We start from the raw sequence: 18,889 nt of genomic DNA, 5'->3' as shown, positions 1-18,889 counted from the left end.
CAAGTAATTCTATGATATAAAACAGATTAGTCGTGATCTATTTGCAGTGAATAGAAAGGATGTGATTGTGCACGGGACTTTTTCTCGTTTGTGGGCTGTCATTGACCATTTTCTTTTGTTAATTATATTGATGAATGTAATTTGAAGGTTTTTTTTTCAATGTCTGTTGGTACTTAGGTAACTAAAATTTAACTCATTGGTCATTGAGGTGCAGTGTTGGCCGTAATGGTTAATTCTAATTAACAATTAATCAATTGCATTAACCATTAATTCCGCAATTAATCAATTGCATTACGCATCAATTTAATTAAAGTTAGTTAGAATTGAATCTTGAGACGTTTAATTACATTGATTGTCAATCTAATTGCCTATTTAATGGCATTAAAGTTTCAAAAAATTAATTAGAATTACTCTCAATTGCATTAACGTTTAATGGAATTAAATATTTTTTTCATAAACTAATAATTTATGTTAATTTTGCTTGAAACTATTAAATGGGAATACGCTCATTATTGGTGTATTTTTATTTGTCCCTGTCATATGTGAGTTGGAGACAAATGGGAAACGGGGACAAATGGGATTTATTCATTTATATGAAGCGCTTATTCCATCTGCTCCAGGCGGGAACAAATGGGAAAATATCGGATAATGATGTGTTCCCATTTGTCCCCACACCAATAAAGTGGGGAAAAATGGGAATAATTTATATGCAAACTGCACATATACATAAAATAAATAAATAAAATAAATAAAATAAAATAAATAAAATAAATAAAATAAATAAAATAAATAAAATAAATAAAATAAATAAAATAAATAAAATAAATAAAATAAATAAAATAAATAAAATAAATAAAATAAATAAAATAAATAAAATAAATAAAATAAATAAAATAAATAAAATAAATAAAATAAATAAAATAAATAAAATAAATAAAATAAATAAAATAAATAAAATAAATAAAATAAATAAAATAAATAAAATAAATAAAATAAATAAAATAAATAAAATAAATAAAATAAATAAAATAAATAAAATAAATAAAATAAATAAAATAAATAAAATAAATAAAATAAATAAAATAAATAAAATAAATAAAATAAATAAAATAAATAAAATAAATAAAATAAATAAAATAAATAAAATAAATAAAATAAATAAAATAAATAAAATAAATAAAATAAATAAAATAAATAAAATAAATAAAATAAATAAAATAAATAAAATAAATAAAATAAATAAAATAAATAAAATAAATAAAATAAATAAAATAAATAAAATAAATAAAATAAATAAAATAAATAAAATAAATAAAATAAATAAAATAAATAAAATAAATAAAATAAATAAAATAAATAAAATAAATAAAATAAATAAAATAAATAAAATAAATAAAATAAACAAAATAAATGGTGACGCGGGCCGTACTTTGTTAATATTTATGACTTTATGAGACATTGTCGTTTGTCACTATTACATACAAAATAGCCAAGGCGGCACTCGGGCCGCAAGTGATAGGTTCACGAGCCGCATGCGGCCCGCGGGCCGCAGGTTGCCGACCGCTGCACTAGACCTTTGATCCCTTGGACGTCTTTATAAAATTACGATATTTATTCTTGTTAATTGTTAATTATCAATCACATGTTTAATTTTCATTAAAAATTGTTTTAGTTTTTAATGGTTTGTAAAGCAATAACCATTAATTATTTTTAATTGTTAGTGGTTCGTAATAAATTAACATTAATGCAAATTGATGTTCAATGCAATTGATAATTAATTTTCCTTCAATGGTTAATGGCTAATGGCAATTAACCTTTTCAATGGTTAATTTTTAATGGTCAATTGCATTAACGTTCGGCCAACACTGTTGAGGTGCAAGGTCTTACAGTAATAGTTAAGATTAAGAATAATAATCACACCTTTAAACGGGTAGGTATCTATTTTCATTTCAGATAACATTAGACTCTGACAGAAAAAGATATTCTAAAGCTAAGTATTTTGTGAAGTTGTAGGTCCATCAAACAACTTTGATTTCGATAGTAGGTATCGAAATTCAGATTTTAAAATCTGTTATTGGTTTGAAATTGGATAATATTTTCGCAATCGCATTTGCAAACTATTATCATATCTAAACAAAGTTATAACAGATTCTTGAATACTGCATCTGAACGGTCGATCGGCGGATCGTTATCCAGATTTTGCAATCTCAACTTATTTTGAATATTCGTTGTAATTTAGATTTGTGTGGTACAAGTATCCCGATAGGATATTAGCACTAATTAATCTTTATGCAACAGAGTGTAAGCCGATAAAACAACAATGGCGACTCGATTGTCACCCGATGTGCAACACCAGTCCACTATAGTATACATAGGCCAGTGGTTCTTAACCTTTCAGTGATAAGGGCATTTCGACAAAATTTATTTTTTGCCAGGGACTATAGTTCGGAAGTTAAACTTATGCCAAATAAAGTCAACAAAGGGTAAATCAATATTTAGTGGTCAATATTACCGTGTACCACCATTTAGAACTGGCCCCTATTCTAAGTTCGAATAGGGACCAGAATTTCTAACACGCTGACAGTAAAATTGTCACCATTCGTTAGTGGTAGAACAAGTAAACATTGACTAACGTCTGCTGCCGTTATTTACCGACTCAGTAATGTACAGGAAATTGTCAGTGTCAGATGACAATTGTTAAGTTGTTGAAATAGGCATCTCGCGCTGTAGCAAATAAATTATCAGTATTATCACACAACCCCACACAGCACAACACAAAACACAAGAGCAGTCGATTCAATGGAGCCACGCCGTTCTGTGGCCTAAATAGTGTTTAGTTATAAGACTTAAGTTTATTTAGTTTATAATCTATATCTATAAGGTATATGTAATAATGGGCCTTGTTGCCTGATTAAATTTTAAAATAAATAAACTAAAATAAATAAATAAATAATGCCAAGCTACGATTACATACATATAGTATTTACGTATTATCTTAGGTATTTTTTTAGGGATACATTGTAGGAATCCACAATTCGGCATCAAACATGGCGACAGTTAAAGTGGCCAGATATATCGCTACTCAACTACTAACTACATTTATGTCTTAACCTTTTAAAATATTGTTTTCGCATGGGCAATTTTATACCCCCACCACATATATTATCTTGGCCGCTGTATTTTGCAAAATAGGTATCGGGGGGCACGGCAGTGCCCCCGCCAAGTCGAGCGCGAAGCAAACACTGCCGTACCATCCTTTACTGGAACCATTTCGCCGCATTTTCAGGCCCCTATTTGAGAACCTCTGGATAAGACCAGAACGCAGAAATTTTGGTCATCCAGTAAGCTATAATCACATACTTAAAACCCAAAATTTCAAGTCTGTAGGTCATTTAGTTCCGAAGTTAAGCGAAAGCAAAGTTTCGCATTTATGAAACTCACTCATGATCATCAGAATAGAACTAGTACTTCCCATAAACTCAGAGAGCTGAAATTTGGTACAGAGATAGGGTTTAATGGCCACATAAAGGGAAAACCTAAAAATATTGCAATATCAGTCACGTTTTAAAGATCTAAGAACTGCATAAATAAGTTTGTAATTCCATATAAATATATGATATTACAAAGTTACTGTTGCAGTTCCTACAAATAGTAGGTAAAGTAAAGTAAAGGTACACTACGATGTACGATGTGAGTATGAATGAAAATATGTTTAGTTATGATATGTGTATACATAGTATGGGTATGAGTACCCGAAAAGAAGGACTGCCTACAAAAAGAGATGAGATCCCATCAAAAACATTACATGTAAAAAGGTGCAAGTCTCGCAATGCTTTTACTACTAAAAAGTTTTGAGATGTAATGTGAAACCAAGTCGGTTATTTTAATCAGTGCCAGGGGGTGTTAAAACCGTATCAATAAGATATCTTTAATTTGTAATACGTATAATGACTTGGTCATCGCACGGCTGCATAATGACAAAAGGTTCATCGTCACCTATTAAAAATAATTCTAATTGAACATAACGCTAGCGCTAATTGCAGTTTGAGCATTACACATATTTACGAGTACGGTACGAGTAAAGCATTATGTGCGATTGCCAAGTCATTATATGATGATTAGTGACGGATTACTGATTATTATTTAATTATTAGATTTAATGAATGGGCAATACGAAAAACTGTTGCTACTGTACAAGAATCAGAACCGGAAAAAAAGAAAAGAAAGATTTGTAATAATAAAAAAACTACTCCTAAAAAGAAAAAAAATGTGTTAAATAAGAAAATCTAATAAAATAAATCAATATGCCCACGTTTCTACAAAAAGAAGTGAAATCCCACCAAAAACATTCTGTAAAAAACTAGCCAAGTCTCGATGGAGCTGCTTGTTTATCTCTAAAAAGTAATGAAATCTAGACAAAGTCGTGCCAGGTCTAAGGTTCCTTACTGCGATTTCTTTATTATTATAGTTAATGTTGTGTGACTTGGCCGTTGAAGGGTACACAAGGGTACAAAACCAGGTGCTCCATGACACCATTGCACCAATCTGCCATTGCACCAAAAAGAAGTGTTTGTTTCAGGCTCGCCCATACATAAGTATTATTGAAATACGCAGCTTTATCAAGCCTACAATTGACTGGTTATTGAATCAACGTTTTCCAAGTGGCAATTTTCCATCGTCAATGGGTAGCGGTTCTGGCGACAGATTGGTGCAATGGTGTCATGGAGCACCTGGTTTTGTACCCTTGTGTACCCTTCAACGGCCAAGTCACACAACATTAACTATAATAATAAAGAAATCGCAGTAAGGAACCTTAGACTTGGCACGACTTTGTCTAGATTTCATTACTTTTTAGAGATAAACAAGCAGCTCCATCGAGACTTGGCTAGTTTTTTACAGAATGTTTTTGGTGGGATATACACCGTGAAATTTTAGTGGTTGTTTTCCCGCGGCAGGGCGATTTGCTATCGGTAGTACTTTCGAATTATGATAGACAAACTTATAAATCAACTGTTTTTCAAAAAATAAAATTACAAAAAAATAACCTAAACTCGAACAAGCGAAAAACAATAGTAACACACTAAAACTGCAAGTCGACGACAGTTCCCGATATTGTAAACAGATAAACAAATAAACAAGCACATGTTACTTTTTTAAACTGTGTAACAGGCTAGAGTGTATCTAGAGTGCTTTACTGTTTGACAACTGAAATTAAAATTTACTTAGACTGTTCCTTCACGATACGAAACTTCACGAAATAAAACCTTTTTATTAGTTTGATGATTGCCATTACGTTGTGTCAACTTTGGTAAATCGAATAATTACATCCTCTTCGCTTATTAAACTAATGTGATAGCAGATCCTGTCAATGTCATCATTGCTATTTCTAGTAAAATGGATCGACATTACGAATATTCTAATTTAGAGTACATCGCGATGGTGCAGCTGTACGCTAGGGCTAACTACGACTCCCACGCCGCCCGGCGACTTCACGCGGAACCGGACCATTTACAGTCGCTGCGTCTTCGGGGGATTTTAAACCCCCAAGTTCCACACGGACGAACAATTGTCGCCGCAACACAGCGGCTGCTTAACCACGGGCAGTTTCAAACAAGAGAGCCAGCACATGCACAGGGCAGAGGTGATTGTGTATTGAACGTGGCGGATTGCAGTTCGAACAATTATTGCGGTATCGGGAAGTTTAAGTGTTTGTTTGAGTTTTTGGTCATTAAAAGCTTGATCTTAACTTGTTATGTTTACTTTTAAGGATCTGCAAACTAACTGCACGTAAAATGTGTGAAGGAAAAATAAATGGAACTACTTTTTAGGTTATTTTGTTTCATTCACTCAAAAGAATTAGGTAGGTACTACTGCAGTGCTACTACTGGTGTTAGGTCACTTTCGAGTTTCGTTCGACACATTTATAAATCTGGCATTTCTTAACATTATTTAAAAAAAGATTACACATCGACTGTATATCGATAGCAGAATCATTTCGTTGCGGGAAAACAACCACTAAAATTTCACGGTGTATATTAGTGCAAATACCTACTTAGGGCGCAATGTGTAGTCGAGATGACAACGCAATTACAAATTTACCCACTAAGTACCAACAAATATTAAACAAGCAAATAGCATCTTAGGCTGATTCTATTTATAAAACGATTACACATCAATAAATAAAGAAATAGGTATAATTAAGTTTGTGTATATCAAGTATGTGATAAATTGACATACATATTGCCCAGTGATAAAATTAGAATGCTTGACCATGCTAGAAAACAAAGAAGACCAACTAAAAGTAGACTCACGATCTCTTTTCGGACTTTTCGTTACTTTTTAACCGACTTCCAAATCCCAAAGGAGGAGGTTATCAATTCGGTTGTATGTTTTTTATTTTTATTTTTTTATTTTTTTTATTTTATTTTTTATTTTTTATGTTTGTTACTCCATATCTCCGTCATTACTGGACCGATTTTGAAAATTATTTTTTTGATTGTATGTATATGCATACAGATTGGTCCCGTTTTTGTCAAAATCCAGTTCTGATGATGGGATCCATGAGGAATCGACGGAACTCCTCAAATCTTAAAGGCATACATATGGTGATTTTTGTGTTTTTATCAACAAATCAAGCATATACATTCAAAAACGTGACATTTGATGAAGTGGAACTGCTGATGATGATCAGAACGGAACTCTTCAACGACGCATAGTTCACCTTTGGCGATTTGTCCTCTTCGTTATGTTTGTTAAGCAAGTTAAGTTTTTAAGCCACAATTTTATCAAGCTTGAGTTCTAATGATGGGATCTATGAGAAATCGAGGGAACTCCTCAAATTTTAAAGGCATGCGTATAGAGATTTTTGTATTTTCATCAGAAAATCAAGCATTTTCATTAAAAACTGTCGCATTTGATGAAGTGGAACTGCTGATGATGATCAGAACGGAACTCTTCGTAGACGCATAGTTCACGTTTGGCGATTTGTCCTCTTCGTTATGTTTGTTAAGCAAGTTTAGTTTTTAAGCCACATTTCTGTCAAGCTCGAGTTCTGATGATGGGATCCATAAGGAATCGAGGGAACTCCTCAAATCTTAAAGGCATACGTATAGAATTTTTTGTATTTTCATCATAAAATCAAGCATTTACATTAAAAACTGTCGCATTTGATGAAGTGGAACTGCTGATGATGATCAGAACAGAACTCTTCAACGACGCATAGTACATGTTTGGTGATTTCGAATTTCGATTTTGACTTGGACTGGGACCCGGACTCATACCCGGATTCGGTTCGGACCCGGACTCGGACTCGGACCCGGACTCGGACCCGGACTCGGACCCGGACTCGGACCCGGACTCGGACCCGGACCCGGACTTGGACCGGGACTCGGATCCGGACTCTGACTCAGAGACCCGGACCTTGACCCGGAAAACCCCTATGATACCTAAACTAAATAAACCGCTATGATTACCTACCATAAAATGTAGGTATAAAGTATGATGATGCCAAACCCCTCCCGCTCAAACCCCCGTACACCGCACCGCATGCGCCGTTAAGTGGGTTAGGTTAGGTTTGAACTGCGATCCTCACAGAACCGAACAAAAGTGGGTTAGGTTTGGTTAGAACTGCGAGCCTTACAGAAACGAAATGCTACTAGAAAGTACTGTTTTTACCTCCTTTTCTACATAGTGCACCATCTACCATAATCTTTCACCGGGCCCCATAGAAGTCGGTTTTTTTTTCTTAAAAATTATTAAAATTCAAACTCGGGCATTTTTTCTAACTTTAATTTTTAAATCTCGTTTAACTAAGACTGGTTTAGGGCAGTTACTACTTGTTTATGTTTTAAAAAGTGTGTGGCGTTTCCTCTGTTACTGGCAACGTCGTACCACAAGATCTAATAGACGGCGTTAGCATAACCACTCCTATACAAAGAGTACAACCATTTATGAAGCGCCATAACATCTACATTGCGCCAACAATACAACTCCTAGCAAACTCTCATCGGAGTTCGGTCCCTATGGTATAACACCCGCCCGGGAAGACAACTTTTAGGTATGGTTTACTTTTGTGACCTTTGGCCTATATTCGAGTAAATGGCGACACTTTTTGATATTTAACAAATTTAACACATATTAGTGGAAGAACAAGGATCAAAGTCAAATGGCGTAAGTTTTGGTAGGCGGGCAAAAGATGGCAGTAAATTGACTGTGGCTACAAAAATTACTTCGTAATCCGCCTCTATACTAAATCTCTTTGGTTCGATCATCCTTCATACACGTGAATGGAAAAGTTGTTATATCTATTGCCTAAGATAGTTTCATATGAATCTAGTTTAAGAATAGATATCGGCACGGCTCATTTAACTAAATGATAATCACGTACCGAGATAAATTTACCACTCCGAGTGATTCATAAATGCTAATTAATATAATACAAAGTCATTCAATGAACGCGTGAAATTTTATATTAAAACATATCAAAATCATAACCCTCCTTTTGCGTTGCCGTAGTCGGGTAAAAATCGGCCAAGTGCGGCTCGAACTCGCGCAAGAAGGGTTCCGTACCATTACGCATGTGACGTCACAATCAAATTACATACTTTTTATAGTTTTATACGGGTTTTAAAATAGAAATTGCGTCTAAAAACAACTACTGTCTACGTTTCTCTATTAATCTATTGGTGCTTAATTTCTTCCGTGGTGTAAAATAATTTATTTTAAATACCTTAGTAACAGCACCAGTCATGGGACATTTAAGAGGAAATTTGGAGTATTTATGATATTTCCCTTATACATGTAAATGGTCTACCGCTTAGCGTGTTAAAAGATGAAAGTCCTATCCGTCTTTCATGTTTTAGGCGTGTTGAATCAAAGATACTGCAATTAGTTTCCACATATTTAACAAATTAAAACTATGCTTTTTTCTCCAGTCATGGACACCAAAGTTCCAGTAATGGGCCCCCGGTAATGGACGTGGATCCAGTAATGGGCCCCCTATAATGGACATTGTTCTATCAGTATAAAATATTGAAATGGGGAATAAATTACGGCAAAATAAAACAATTTTTGGTATAAGCTTTTATCGCTGAATGTATTTTTCTTTCCACAGCCAATTATTATTGTATATTAGATCCATCGAGACAATTCTAATATACCCTAACACAATTAGTTAGGGTTTAATGCGATAAAGTTCCCATGGCCACCTCCTGTTTCCATCATCAGATCAGGTCCATGTTATCATAATATTGCATTATCATCCGATTTGCATACTTAATTACGTACTTACACAAAATTTCAACTGAATCGGAAATCGAAAAGTGGCTCAAATTCAGCTACCAAGATTGGACCCACACTAACTAACAGGGCAAGTTAAATAAAAGTTTGGAAAAACGATATTAATTTATCCGAAGTCCGAGAATACCTCCTGATGATTGACATATTTCTTAACTACATTTTATTTCTGTATTGTTTAAACATGAAATTATGGCATAGCAAGCATCATTCTGTCATTTGTCCCATCATAGGAGGTACGCAGTTTTACAGCTCCTATAATGGGATTGGGCCCAATACCACTATTTTTTTTACATCTGTGGAGTCACAACATAGTGTGTTGTATACCTTATCTCATGGTAAATGCAATTAACAAAACGAAGTTCTAGTTTTCATCAAGTATTAATTAATTAAAATTTAATAAATTAACTCACCTCTCTTAGCGAAGTTGTTAAGAATTCGTAGTGGTATTTTTTTCAGTGACACGACAACTTTTACGTTGGCGCCAATTTCTTAAAAAACAACCAAATTTAATAAAACTTCAAACTGAAACAGCTCTAGGACTCTTATTTATGATAATATACAGCCAGTGTTTATAAACTACTTTTAGATACTTATTTTAGAGGAATTATGTTTTTTTGTCCCATTACTGGTTTCACGTCCATTATAGGGTCCACTACTATACAACCTGTATGTTTTTGGGTATTTAGTAAAATATTTCTCATTATTCTAGCACGTGCCTATTTGCCTAACAGACACTAACAAATCTGTTTTCAATTATGTTATTGATTGTAATAGGTAACGATAATGTAAAACTAAATGATGTGTGATATACAATTAATCGTTTACCGCATACAATGTCATATATGGCGTATACGATATTCATCTCTAATAACAGCTATTAAAGTTCAAATTTAAACAAATATTTTTTATTACATGCATTAAGGGGTTAATTGAATTTTAGCTCAAAGTTAATGAATGCAATTTGCCTATAATTACACTAAATGCTGAGAGTGTTTGGACAAATATTTATCACCACAGCAACTGGTTTTTCTCTCAAAAGGCTCTCTTGGTTGTTCAAAAATCGATAGCAAAGTTGCATTTTATTCACATGTGAGGCAAAGTAATCAAAGGCCAATTTTGAGTTGTTTTCTTCTGTTTGACTGATGATTTTGAATGATACATATTTAAATAACATTCAATTGGATTTGAATTGGTTTGTTTTTGTTAGATTTCTTACAGTTAATATTTTTTTCGGGTTGGTGTGGTGAAAACTTTAGTGTTTCACTCGGGGGCAAATTTTATTTAACCCTCGTGCTTTGAAACCCTCGCAACGCTCAAGATTCTATTTTTCTAACCACTCGCTACGCTCGTGGTTCAATTTTGGAATCTATCGCTTAGCACGAGCGGTTAAACAACAACTTTGCCCCCTTGTAAAACAAATAACTATTAACGATAAAACACGTCACTGTTTACCTGTTAGTAAAGTTACTTAATGATTGACATTTTGTGAGTAACAAAATAAACAATATCTACCCTACGACCTTGTTAAATATATTTCGACAATTTACTTATTTAAAAGTAGATGTGACATACATATGTATAATTAAACATGGAAAATGACTTCATCGATATTTTTGTTAATTTATGCGGGATTTTAGGTAGTTCACCTTTAAAATAAGTACCAATTCAAATAGATCGCATAATAAACACACGAAAAATTACATATTATAGTCATATCAGGACCATACTAAGTCTACGTCCCATAGAAAAGGTAAACAAGTACCTATGTATGACATAATTTGGAATATGTAGGTATAAGATATTTAATATTTTCGCAAACTCTAATCTACTAGTAAATCTAATGTTTTTGATGAAATTTAAATAATTTTGGTGTATGAATTATTCATGGAATCATGACTGTTATTAAAATGTGCGTGATTGCGTTCGAAGGAATAAACGTAGGTAGGTGTGTGTACGTTTAAGTAAGTACTTACCTAGCTTTTTTCGAATTCTATCGGACCAGACTGTAGGTCCGATTATTTTTAAATCTATAAGATTAGATTAAGATTATTTTATGGTGTTAAGTTGTAGTAGAATAAATATTTTTTTCTTACCTATAATCCAAGTCTAACACTTCAAAGTTAAACACAGATGAGTACATCCCAGCGAGGAAAACCGGTATCAAAATTAAAAAATAATTCCATATATTAAACTTTTTAAACGGTCCCAATTCGTGTAAAATATCGTCCACTCTCACTTCGTTTTGTTTCTTCTCTGGATCCATTGTTCAAATAAAAACAAACATACAAACACTAAGTCACAACTTTAAGTTCCGTCTAATTATTTTGTTTTGTCATAAACCAACTAAGTCAAAATACCTAAATGTTAAATTAAGTTTTTCTCAATTGATTGTATTTATTTATTTTTGACACTTTTAAACTATTTTTTGAAACGTTTACCGTTTATTTATTAAACGTTTTAACGTTATAATTTGAACCGGTAACGTGCGTTCGCGCCGGTCGGTCACCGGGCCGAAAGTGCGCGCGCACACCTCGGGCCTAGGTTTATGACTTTTGTCGTGCGCCTAATTGTCTACGATATCGATTAAATTGCAATGAAAGGCGAAATTTCTTTTATGTAGTCCTTGGTGTAAAAGTTATACTTTCTCACAGAGTACCATCGCCCACAATGTTAACTATGACTTTTGTAATAAGGTCCACCGATGTACAGTTAGGAGTGTTGCTGTTTGTATCTACTAGTAATAAAATGTTATCTTCTACTTTTATGCAATAAGTACCAGTGCCTCTCTCTCTCTCTCTCTCTCTCTTCCTAGCTATCATCCCACATGGTGGTGGGGTCAGCTTTCCTGCTTAACCTTCTGCACTTCGTCCTGTCCACGACATCGTCCTCGAATAACTTTCACTCACTCATATCCTTTAGCACTACATCCTTAGATCTTGTTCTGCGTCTGTCCCTGGATCTTCGACCTGGGATAGAAAGGTTGTAGTGCCAAATTTCCTACGTAGTCAGAAGGCCTTCTTTTTGTGACCATACCATCGTAGCCTGCTCTCCTGCATTTTATCGGCGATGTCGCGCACGCCCAGGCTTCCTCGTACGTACTCGTTACGGATTCTGTCGAGCCTGGTAACGCCGCACATCCACCTCAGCATCTTCATCTCGGCAACTTGGATGGTATGCACGTGTCTTTCAGTCGTTGCCCAGTGCCATTATAAATGCTTAGAAGGGTTCACCTTTTCACAGATAATGGAAACAGTTTTAAAATAATCATACTGGTAGGCGTGTCTCAGTCCGCGATTTGGTCGCTTTGCTACAGGTAGCTAAAAGTACATCCGTTCGGCCCCAATTTTGGGGTTTGCCATAAGCCGCGCGTGGCGCTGTCGCCACCTAGAGGCCATATCTCTGCTGATCGTAACAGACGCGTTTTTTTAGAGAGTGAGTCTTCTGTACTTAGTACTATTATTTATTCTGTGATACTGGCTACAGGTAGGCTACACATCCCATATAGTTAACTAAATAAATAAACAACCAATAGGCAACCACACCATATGATTTTTTCAAACTACCCACATTTTGTCTGTATGAGGCAGATGGTTTAGACAGTGGGGAGACACTCGCCCCAATTTCACATCGGTGACAGGTGCGACGAATTGTAAAATCATTATTGCTGACGTCACAGGCATCCATGGGCTACGATTACCACTTACCATAGGGCGGGCCGTATTCCTGTTTGCCACCATCATTGTATTATTTTAAAAAACTTTATTATATCGGAAAAAAACAGATAAGTATTTCTCCTGCGAAGTTTCTGACAATTGTCAAAGATTTAGAAGAATTGTAGGTAATTCTTGACAGGTAATGAGTTATATGTCGGAATTTCGTGACAATTGTAGTGTTTCTTGTGACAATTGTCATAAACTTAGCAAGAGAAATATCTGTTTTATTCCGATATCATAAAGTTTTTTTAAATAATACAATGATGGTGGCAAACAGGAATACGGCCCGCCCGATGGTAAGCGGTAAGCGTAGCCCATGGATGCCTGTGACGTCAGCAACAGTGATTTTACAATTCGTCGCACCTGTCATGTTGGTGAAACAGGGGCCTGACTTCGGGCAAACTCGGCACTGTTCGGCTCAGCATTGCTCCGAGCAATTATTAGGGTTGGCACCACTTGACGTCCTTCTGGGTGCACGACCACAGATAAGAGACTTGAATTTTGACAACCCTAAATAGCCGAAAGGGATAGTGTCATACATTAGAAAGGGATAGCATGATTTGTGTTTGAATCGCTGTTAAACTTCGGTTTTGTAGGATGTGTCCTTTCTGTACGGTAGTAGGTACTATTATTTTGGTTTAGATAGAGAATTAATTTACCCTTTCGCCATAGCTTTGGGGTGTCCAATGGCTTTACGAAATACACAGCCTGCGCGTGTTATCCTCATTGCTAACGTGGGCCACGACTCACCAACAACTAGATATCCTTATATCTAATACACTTAATTGACCGAGCGTTAGCGAAGGTCGCCTTTTGAGCTTGGGAAAATATGCTTTCATTTGTCCGGATGTCTCTGCAGGCGCTTCAGACCATTGTGACCGTTGTGAAATAATGACTCAATCAGGTTAATATTCTTTTTTAGGGTCCTGTACCCAAAGGCTAAAAACTGGACCCTATTACTAGTCACGTCTGTCTGTCACCAGGCTGTATCTTATGAACCGTGACCGATGACGTATTTCTGCTGCCGCTATAACAACAAATAATACTAAAAAGTACGTCACCCTCGGTGGGCGATGCCGACTCGCAATTGTCCGGTTTTTTTATTACGCTGTCGGTGCAAAGAGAATTAAATCACTACGTCGTCGGTGTAGAGGTTCACGTCTAAGTTTACTTATTTCTTTATGGTTGCTCTAAGCATTCGGGCCACTATAGCTCGGCAAGCATTTGAAATGACCAGTTGTCAGCCATCGCCACTAAATCTTGTATGCCTGCTGAACGGACAGCTACAGTTTAATTGCGAATTCCTATATTCGCGTTCCCTTACGCGATCTAACGCTTCGCTTGTTTAGTGCCAATGTGATTTACTGTACGCAGAAGCGGAATAACAACCTGCCGTATTCGAACAATGAGATACGTCAAATACTAGATATTGAAACGATATGGATTAGATATGCCAGTGTCAAACAAGTGACAAAATTGACATTTCTTCAAACAAAAACGTCACTTTTGACACTTGTTTGACACTGACATATCTATTCCATATCGTTTCAATATCTAGTATTTGACGTATCTCATTGTTCGAATACGGCGGAACGACGTTCGTAACGCGGGGTTGAAGGGTCAGTAAATTTGAAGTGTTTTGGGTCATTTAAATCTGTGCGTGCGGAATGCAGTAAATAGAGAACTGAAGCATGGCGGGAAACAATGAAAAAGGCCGAACGACCTCAATGACCACGACTGCTCTGACAAGGCTATAGGACATAGGACTAAGAAGAGTATAGGACTGAGAAGAAGAAATTTGAAGTATACAATATATATACAGTGGTACAACTAAACGAAATTAATAACTAGCTTAAATCTAAAATAGGCCCCTGAGGCATTGTACCAAGGATGCTGGCGGCATTTTCCCGCTGTATCGCAATACTGATACGTTGTGCGAGGTAGCTGCCAGCTCTTCGGTCACCAGTTACGTCAACCAGACGCTTCGCGATTTCTGCGAACAATTTATGCGCGCTGGGACCCCATGGACCTAGAGTTTCAGTTGAAGTATTGAATTTATAGGTAATATCCAATAATTCTTCAATATGTGTAAATAGTATTAAGTATGCGATACGATTGACTGATATTAGGACCGCGGATTGATACGATACGATTTCTGGCGTAATATATAATGAACAATAAATACCGAACTGAAACGCAAGTGAAATTTTACCAAAAAGGTTGTTTATTTATAATAAAAATGTTTGAACATGCACTCTAACGCCTTGACAATGATAAAATCGTGTTCAGATATTTGTAAGCACCTTAGCCGCTCCGATATATGGCGACTGTAAGGTAAACGTACTGGTGCTCGACGCGGTCCCAGTACATGTCATCTTGAAACTTAAGTCATTGTCAATAGAGGTGACAGTAAGGTGTCATCTGGGCATTAGCATGTCGAGCACTAGTACGTTTACCTTACCTTAGGTCGCCGAAAACCCAGCGTTTGTTTGGCCATAGCAGATATTTTATTCGCACACATTAAAATTCAATCCAAAACTGAAAAGTTTAGAGATTTAAAGACTTTCCTATCCGCCTTTAAATTATGTAACCAGCCCCATCTTTCCCACATCAGCCGATATCAAACTATCGGAACGGCGTTACGGAAATGTGCTTCTAATGCCATTGGATCGCAATTTGGCTGGAGTTCATAGAAGCTAGCTCGATGCAAGAAAAATATCCCAGATATTGCAATTTGGGAGAGATTGAAAAACTGCTCCAAGACGGAGATGGTTGAAGAGTAGAAAATGGTTTATGTACTTACTCTTTGTTATAATTTATTTTGTTTCTTAAAGCGCAGGGAATAACAGTTTATGAATAGAATTCATTCAAGAAAAGGGTAATATTACCTGCCACCGTTGACGGTGTAAGGTTAGAACCTTAGCCTGCAAGATAAAAGTCGTCCATCAAGACTATCAAGAGCAAAACGTGTATGAACTGTAGGGCAACACGGGCGTCCTCTGTTAAAAGTTTAAATATCAAGTTTAAGCTTCCAATGTAACCCACAAGATGGCAGAACTTACTATGCACAAGAAAACGTACAGCTCTTTGCTTTAAAACGTGAAGTGTCAATATACAGTTTATTCCGATTTAGACCACAAGATGGCAGACCGTCCAACGCGCACTATAGGAAACCATTTTAGTAAACACTAAACAGCAACTAAACCACGAGTGAATATGCTATAGGTTTTGTCCTCTTAATCCATTACGAATTTGTCTATGATTTCTGAATGGACAAATGTACCCAATCCTCTTAACGCGTCGCATTAGGTACACTATCTATAGTACAGTCATTATAGATTTTGACCCGTGAATAATTAGTTCTTGGATTTTTTTTTCGTAGGTCCCTCGGGGGGGTCACTGGGAGTGTAAATTCAAAAAGTAGGCTGAATCAGGCTCCTGCGTATATTCGAAAAATGTTTTTTTTCCAAAAAAAACGGTTTTTCTTCAGTAACTCGGCCATTTTTTATTTTACAGTAAAACCGTAAAGACAAAAATTGTAGGAAATTTGATTCTCTACAAGTTAGTCCAGTCATTATATCAAAAAAACCAACCCTTCCCGTGAATAATCAGTTCTTGGATTTTTTTTCGTACGTCCCTCGGGGGAATCACTGGGAGTGTAAATTCAAAAAGTAGACTGAATCAGGGTCCTGTGTATATTCGAAAAACGGTTTTTCTTGAATAACTCGGTCATTTTTGATTTTACAGTAAAACCGTGAGGACAAAAATTTTAGAAAATTTGATTCTCTACAAGTTTGTTTCCCTTCATTTATGCCGTAAAGCGTGGAACATAGGAGATAATGATAATATTTTGAATTTGTCGCGTTTTTCAGGTTTAATTTCTAAAATATCGATTTTGGGGGAAAAAAAGGTAGGAACCAAAATTGTTCAGAATTTGATTCTCTACAAGTTTAGTCCTCTTCATTTATGTCGTAAAGTTGAAAATAAAGGAGATGTTGAAAATATTTTGAATTTGTCGCCTTTTTCAATTTTTATTTCCAAACTATCGATCCTAGAAGAAAAATTGTGAGAACCAAACTTGTAGAGAATCAAATTTTCTAAAATTTTTGTCCTCACGGTTTTACTGTAAAATCAAAAATGACCGAGTTATTCAAGAAAAACCGTTTTTCGAATATACACAGGACCCTGATTCAGTCTACTTTTTGAATTTACACTCCCAGTGATTCCCCCGAGGGACGTACGAAAAAAATCCAAGAATTGATTATTCACGGGAAGGGACGGTTTTTTGGATATAATGACTGGACTAACTTGTAGAGAATCAAATTTCCTACAATTTTTGTCCTTACGGTTTTACTGTAAAATCAAAAATGGCCGAGTTATTGAAGAAAATCCGTTTTTTTGGAAAAGAACCATTTTTCGAATATACGCAGGAGCCTGATTCAGCCTACTTTTTGAATTTACACTCCCAGTGACCCCCCCGAGGGACCTACGAAAAAAAAATCCAAGAACTAATTATTCACGGGTAGGGTCGGTTTTTTGGATATAATGACTGTACTACTAAGATAAATGAAAAATCGAAATTTGTTACTAATATTTTAACCTATGGCGTAATATAATACCTAATCTATTTGTAAGGCTACTTTATTATAGTATTTTATGCAACAGTTTTATAAGAGGAGTCAAAAAATGTGAGTGGCGTGGGTAACAATGTGAGCCGAAGGCGAACATTGTTAATAAATATACGCCATGAGCATTTTTTGACTACTTATACAACGTTGCATACAATACTTTTTCTATGAGTAGGCAATATATTAAATAAAATAGAAAAAAATATAAACAAAATTTTATGTATGAAAATGTCAATGTAAATTTTGGATAGTAGGTATTACTATATGTATGTATGTAGCTCTTTTCTGCGACAAGCACCCATAATACCAAATCTTACTGCAACCTGTAACAAGACAACGGAGAATTAAATAATATTCAGTTTCAATGCAAAAATATAAAATGTGCATAAATATAGCTCGTTGTACTGTGTACCTTAAATCAAAAAAAAATACAACATATACCAACCTTGCTTAAAAGATAGATCTGATCCGGAGCTTCCAAAGTCTTTGAAAATACACCAATAAGACGTTTTCAGAGAATGCCGAAGATATGTGTTCCAATCTCCACGCCATGAACTTCTCATAAGATTTGTCGTATAGGTGCTGCGATTTATTACTTAGGCAACAAATTTTCGGTCGCTGCTTGTGCTGCAGCGGATATTTCTTCAGGTGTATAAACAATGTTGTCCTCTTTGTCCATATTCAACACTTTTTATGAACGCAAAACAAATAGTAACGCAAAATACTTAAAGAACAAGAAATTACCGGGAAAGGCGGGAAACGTAAAAACAAACCAGTAATGTCTATGGTTATGTTTTTTTTAAAGCCGTTACACACTACCGCACCTCACCAGGGTTATGGTGCTGTAGGGTATAAGTGTGTTACAGGCCTTAGAAGTCCACCTTCCAATAGTGATGATACCAAAAAAAGTATGTTTTATTATGTTGGTAGCAATGAACTCAGTACAAATTTGTTTTTCTCAAAAATGGACGGCAAAGTCGAATTTGCCGTCTAAAAAATAGGTCGCGAAGCGCGTAGTTTATGGTCAGTCAAAAATTAAAAAGTTAAAAACATTGCAGTCTCGATTTTGGGACTGCAATGTTGCATACAAATTCCATTATTTGTCGAGTTCCAAACTTTTTAAAAGTTGAAATGGCCATATCAAATGAAGGCACAGGCCCATTAAACAGCCAAACAGATGATTAGTACCGCGACTATTTAGTTGTCTCAAATAGGTTGGCGTATTTTTGGCAGAAAAATACACTTCTATTT

The 18,889-nt window shown here is 35.3% G+C and overlaps 1 protein-coding gene across 1 annotated transcript in view; it reads right to left on the bottom strand.

The window, feature by feature from the left end:
- The window catches only part of LOC134669414 (organic cation transporter protein-like), a 74,906-nt gene extending 63,107 nt beyond the window's left edge, over positions 1 to 11,799 (bottom strand). The window contains exon 1 of the mRNA XM_063526982.1: positions 11,391 to 11,799. Within this exon, the coding sequence (XP_063383052.1) occupies positions 11,391 to 11,560 (170 nt within the window). The 5' untranslated portion in view covers positions 11,561 to 11,799. The remainder of the gene's footprint in view (positions 1 to 11,390) is intronic.
- Between the last annotated feature and the right edge of the window lie 7,090 nt (positions 11,800 to 18,889).

This window comes from Cydia fagiglandana, chromosome 12 (assembly GCF_963556715.1).
Source record: "Cydia fagiglandana chromosome 12, ilCydFagi1.1, whole genome shotgun sequence".
Lineage (NCBI taxonomy): Eukaryota > Metazoa > Arthropoda > Insecta > Lepidoptera > Tortricidae > Cydia > Cydia fagiglandana.
The sequence above is the reverse complement of the archived record's forward strand: the minus strand, read 5'-3'. Positions and strand labels throughout refer to the sequence as shown.